At 35.2% G+C, this 6,027-nt stretch overlaps 1 protein-coding gene across 2 annotated transcripts; it reads left to right on the top strand.

The window, feature by feature from the left end:
* Positions 1-641: 641 nt before the first annotated feature.
* LOC139894079 (1,4-dihydroxy-2-naphthoyl-CoA thioesterase 1-like) lies at positions 642-1,887 on the top strand. Of its 2 annotated transcripts, none has more exons than XM_071877277.1 (3): positions 642-906; positions 1,005-1,273; positions 1,658-1,887. In XM_071877277.1, exons 1-3 carry the CDS (start codon positions 778-780, stop codon positions 1,668-1,670), a joined length of 411 nt encoding a protein of 136 aa, XP_071733378.1. In that variant the 5' UTR covers positions 642-777; the 3' UTR covers positions 1,671-1,887. The 2 variants fall into 2 exon arrangements, with proteins under 2 accessions (XP_071733378.1, XP_071733377.1); XM_071877276.1 differs by having other exon boundaries at positions 644-906; positions 1,005-1,196.
* The last annotated feature ends 4,140 nt before the right edge of the window (positions 1,888-6,027 follow it).

Below are 6,027 nucleotides of genomic sequence, written 5' to 3'. Positions count from 1 at the left end.
AAATCATAATCATTAATTTTGCGTCAAATTTTTGCATATAACTTTAGCATCGAACTATACACTAAACTTATTTTGTTTTATTATTAACAGGCTGCTGATTAATGTGGATATGGGATGTTTTGTTTTTATGAGCAATCATGCACTTAAGAAGCGTCATCGTAAGAAAGATGTTGGTTCACCAATATTTTTAGAGTTATTTACGGTCCTCAATTATCTATTTATATACATTTGAATGTGCTGATTACTATTATTTATTATTTATGTTACATACTCGAGTGATTTTATAAACAAACTTATACTTGCTTTCACTTTTAATATATTTTCTTACTTTATTTTATTTATGCACATTTTTATTCAAATGCTACTTTTTGTTTTGTTTTTTTTTTTTTTGTTTTTTTTTTTATCTAATTGTTGGCGTACTATAAACAATAAGACTTTGACATTTACATTCGCTTAAATGCTAAAACATATCATTTAACTTTATTGTTTACGCATACCCGTAGTTTCACGGCTCATTTTTATTATTCTCTTATATTATTATATTATATATTATATATTATTGTATTATTGTATTATTGTATAGATATAGATATATTTTATTTTATTTATTATGGCCCATAATAAAGTCTTTATATTCCTTTTTATTTCTTCAATTGCGTACACCTGTATGTGCAAAAGAGAGATGGCTGCTTTAGAGCTGCCATTATAAACCGTCTAACCTCCGTAATCAACAATAAAGCCAATTCAACTGTGATACAATCAACAATTTTAGGGATTATGGAATCGAAATCAACAATATACCCAAAAACTTTGGATGAGCCACTTTATGCAATCGGATTTCGCCTCGATGAGTTATCGCCGCAAAAGGTCACCGGTCATCTTCGTGTCACCGAAAAAAATTGTCAGGTAATTAATGTTATTCCGTTACTGATTGATGATAATTCACATATTGGTTGCCCTATGTTAGATTTAAAATATCAATTTTTGGAATTGTAATGCAACAGCCGTTTAAGGTGTCACATGGAGGCGTTTCTGCGCTGATAGCAGAGGCGCTATCGAGTATGGGAGCAGTTATGGCGTCAGGATTTAAACGAGTAGCCGGTTTACAACTAAGCATTAATCACATCAAGAGTGTTGATCTGGGCGATTTAGTATTCTCTGAGGCCGTACCCGTTCAAGTTGGCAGAACAGTTCAGGTTAATGTTGTTTCATTGCTTTTGCGTCTCTATAAAAGGGTTAAACATGCAAGGTTTTCACTGTTGAGTGTACTCAGGTGAATGCAAGTAGTTTTACTTCAATTACGTGGCCTAACTGATTATCACATGATCGTTTACGAACCTTTTGCTAAAAATCGATAATCGGGTCCGGGGAGTAATTGGTCGATATTAGGCACATCGGGATTGATTTTGTCCGACTAATCCTAATGTGACCAGTTAATCAATTTGGTGACTGATTAAGTGGATGTTAACCGGTTAATTGGATGTTGATAAATTAATCTATATTAACCGATTTTTGACCGATATCCAAAAATCGAGCAATTGTTGATTAATACGAGTTTTACAATAGTGCTCCCACTCCAATTTATGGAGGTTCAAACTTAGAAACATTTTGTGAGAATACTATAACCTGAAGAAAATTGTAATGTAACTTTGTGCAGGTATGGGAGGTGAAGATGTGGAAGATTGATCCACTTAACTCGGAAACCAGATCACTTGTATCGTCGTCAAGGGTTACTCTTCTTTCAGGCCTGCCCGTGCCCAACGATGCTGTGAATGCTGTTCAAAATTTAAAGAAGTATGCTAAGCTTTGAATTGCTATGTGACATGCAACCTAAAGGGGATAATATAATGTTTATCTAATATCTAATATATGTGAGCCTTCTTTCAAGGGTAAAAGAGTAATGTTTAATGTTAAAGTATTTCGTGGTAAAGGAGCCAAAGTATGTTGTTTTTATCTGCAACTATGTTATTTTGAGTAGCTACATCAATGGTCTTATAGTTCTAGATAAATCTTCTTTAGTTGATACTGATGATTAGAATTTAGGGAAAATCTTAAGATGGTGTGTAAGTAACTTGGGGGGCGGGGGGAGGGGGGGGGGGGTTTGAATAGTTACTTAATACGTTTTTAACACTTTTTCGGTTGATCACCAAATTCGATTTAACTTTGATCAACCAACTCAATTCGAACTTGATGTGTATAGTGTATATGTCCAAAATGATAAATGAAGTAATGTAAAGAACATAGACACAATGATTTATAGTGGTTCGGGTGGATGTTAACTAATCCACCTTAATCCACTCCCCGATTACACTAATCGAGATTTGTTGCTTCACTAAGTACTTTTCTCCAAACCCGGTGCTGATCCGATTTACAAGTCTTCAACTTCTTTGGTAGACAACAAACCTAATCTTTCTTTTCTTTTGAAAGATCAACTCCAACCTAGATCAACTTGTCTTTACCTTGGACAAGTATTAATCTCTAAATAAGATTAATCAACTTCCTAAGTCCCTTTAAGAAAGTAGATCACTAAGCTAGCCTATGCTTCCACTAATTGAAGTTACAAGACTTATACACTTTGCAATGATGATCCTAACACAATACTAGGACATACATTACATTAAGTAAACTCACAAGATAAATGATTTTGATTAGTAAGTTTACAACAACCCAATTCTATATCTATAAGATCATAGAATCTTCTCTTGCTTGATCACATTTGAGTAGTAATTGATGCACTTGTGATCACTGAAGATAAGCCTTTGAAATATGCAAGAGGGTCTACTTCAAATGCTCTTAAATGTTTGCCTTTTATAGTAAGATTCAAAAAATAGCCGTTGACACACGGTTGCCTGCACGGTCGACCGTGGTGCGACTGTGCGTACTCCGGTCCAAATTAGGTATCCGTTGTATAGCCGTTTGACTCAAATTTGAACACCACATTTTGGCACCTTTACTCCTAGCACCTACAAAAGAAACCAAACATCTTATACAAGTACTATATGCATTAAGTGTGTGAGATTTGGTCTTAATACATGAAAGTGACTAATCATTCCAAAAGTGGTAAACCCAACATTCTTGGAGAAGTGTCTTGATTGATATTTAGGGAAATTTCAGTTTGGTCAAGACTTAGTTAGTCACATTAATGTCTTTAGTTCAATTCTAAAGACTAGTCACTATGTCATTAACTTCCTAGTTTCAATTAATCACAAGTCATGATCTTTTTTTAAGTTTAGTTAGAGATTAATTGAACAATGGCTCTATAAGATAATCATGAAGCATGTAGAGACATCAAAGTTAAGTCATAAGCAATCACACTTAGTTACTTAGACTAGATCAAATAGACAGTTGACTATACTTTCATTGTGAACCATTTTACACTTAATCTGTTGGAGTAGGTTAGTTACTTGAATCCTAACTAATGAGCACATAGCAAACATATTAATCAAGTTAACAAGTTTATGAGTATTAAGCATATTGGCAAGTAGCAAGTAATACTCACATAGCAAGAGATAGTTATTCTAGGATCAATCATATAGATACTTGCACAACTTATAATTCAAGCACTTAATAAGTTTAATGTGCAATATAACACATTACATGATTAATGTGTAAGCACACATTAATGTCCAACAAATGCATAAGGGAAGAGCAATCTCTAGTTGGGACTTGGTGACCATCCTAAATGTATCTAAGTATGTTTTAGGATTACAAGTCATTACTAGTTAACCTTGAGAGCATTGTTCCTTATTTAGCCTTAATTAATCATTAAGTCATTTCTAATAGCAATCATTGTTCTAGTGACATTGGCTTAAGTGTGTTGGTACTTGATGATCAGACTAAGGATAACTAGATAAGAATTAAGATCACAAGTTGTTGATTAATACTTATGTGTTATGCCTAATCTTGGTTAATTTGTCATTAAGATGTCATTAGGCGTAATTAATCACAATTAGTGTTTTTATGACCAAAACTCGGTTGAGTATGAAGAAGGCATCTATTCTAAACATGTTGAGAAAGGTTTCATGAATTATAGATGTCAGAAACTAGTCAAACTTTATTTGGTCGAAAATGGTAACAGAGAGAACTGCGGTCGCACTGCGGTTGACCGTGGTGACGACCGTGCAACTTGTTTTCACAAAACTACGTTGCAATTCAGTTTGGGTTTTCATGGTTGACTATGCGGTCGACCGTACGTCGACCGTGTGTTTAGCTGAAGTTTTAATTTCATTCTTTAACCTATGTTTGACTTGGTCGTTTGCAAGATAAAGTAGGGATTAGTGACCTTGCGTGTTTTATGTTAAGATGTCAGTCATCACTTATGCATATGTATGTGTCATCATCAAAACATATTCTTTGGTTAATCACACTTTGGTTAATCATACTTAAGCTTATCGTTTAGTGCATTAACCCACATTCAACCAACATTCTCCCCCTTTTTGATGATGACAAACATACAAGTGATGAGGGACATTTTGCTATAAATACGCAAGTGTTAACAATCACTTGTATCCATCTTTCTCCCCCTTTTGTCGAAGCAAAAAGGTTCGCTCCCCTAGAACTAAGCTCGCCCTTAGAACAAAACTCCCCCTTAAATTGTGCACATTGGAGAAACATATATATTAAAACACAACAAGCACATATTTTATTCAAAGCAAGCATGAAACATAGTGATGCATATATGATAATATGCATGGAAGGTATAGTAGATCAATCCTAAGTTTGTTCTACATGGGATGAGATGTGCTTGGGTGAGATGAGCATTTTCCACAAACAAGATTGTTCAGAAAGCGTCGCAGGATCTTGTGAGTTCGACGATTCTGACGATGAAGGATGGACATTTGAGTGGAGGATAATAGTGCAATGAACTGGTCATCTTCCACACTATCATCAGATTCCGTAACACTCCAGGCAGGTGTGTTCTCTCCTTCTGTTTCTTCATTAAAAGTTCGAACCGAATCATAGTTGATTGGGAGGGAGGTTAGACCAACAGGATGTACGTCACGAACGCACAGTTGTGTGAAGAGCTTCGTTAAGTGTGCTCCATAGGGAAGACAGAGAGATTCATTGTACACCAATCCATTCATCCTCTTTGCCATGAATAGTGCCATTTTGACTTGAATTCGGTGTTGGAGACACCAGAGTAGTGAGGCTTCACAGGCATGAACGTTTGTGGATAGTGCTTCCCCTTTGCAGTAGATATTTTGACTTATGACTTTGAGCCAAAGGTCAAACTTAGGCGCAAGATGGTTTGCCTTAAGATCATCACTTTGGATTTCAATGTGATTGATGGGCCTTTGATAAAAGGTGTTGATAATGTCACCTTTTGTGACAAATTCAGAAAGACAGAGGAGATATGGACTATAGGAGAAACATTCCACGCCTTCATCGGGAACATGTATAAATTTTCCAAAGTCTTTGAGTGACATGGAAAACCCTTTATCAAACAGCCGAAATTTGATGGTATTTGGGGGAGTGAATTCATAGTTAGTGTAGAATTCACGAACAAGAGTGGAGTGAATGAGACCTCTCAAAGTTAGGAATGAATCCCATTTTATGTAAGCAAAGTTTTCGAGAAGCTCTTTTGAAAAGTGCTCAATAGTGACCATACAACCTTCGACAATTGGTCTAGTGCTAACCATTTGTTGGTCGCGATTGACCACATCTCGTTCTTCTTGAGAGTTAGGAAAGAGATTGTTAAAGGTAGGGGTGGTCAGTATTTGGTTTGAAACCGTGAAACCCGAAAACCAAACCAAAACCAAACCGGAAAAAAACCAAACCGAATTTGAAAAACGGTTTTCGGATCGAGTCAAACCGAAACCGAATTTGAATTCGGTTTTTGGTTCGGTTTTCGGTTTTGAAAATTCTGAATTCGGTTTAACCGAAAACCGAATTCAAAATCGAATTCAAAATTTTTATATATTTAATTTGTATATTTATGTTTTAATGTCATTATAATTTGGGATCCAATCAATTAAATATGTTCTCACCCATATGACGTTTTGGTAGCTCACATTATAATTATGTTAC

The sequence above is a fragment of the Rutidosis leptorrhynchoides genome, chromosome 2 (genome assembly GCF_046630445.1).
Source record: "Rutidosis leptorrhynchoides isolate AG116_Rl617_1_P2 chromosome 2, CSIRO_AGI_Rlap_v1, whole genome shotgun sequence".
Classification (NCBI taxonomy): domain Eukaryota; kingdom Viridiplantae; phylum Streptophyta; class Magnoliopsida; order Asterales; family Asteraceae; genus Rutidosis; species Rutidosis leptorrhynchoides.
This window is presented reverse-complemented; position numbering and strand designations above follow the sequence as displayed.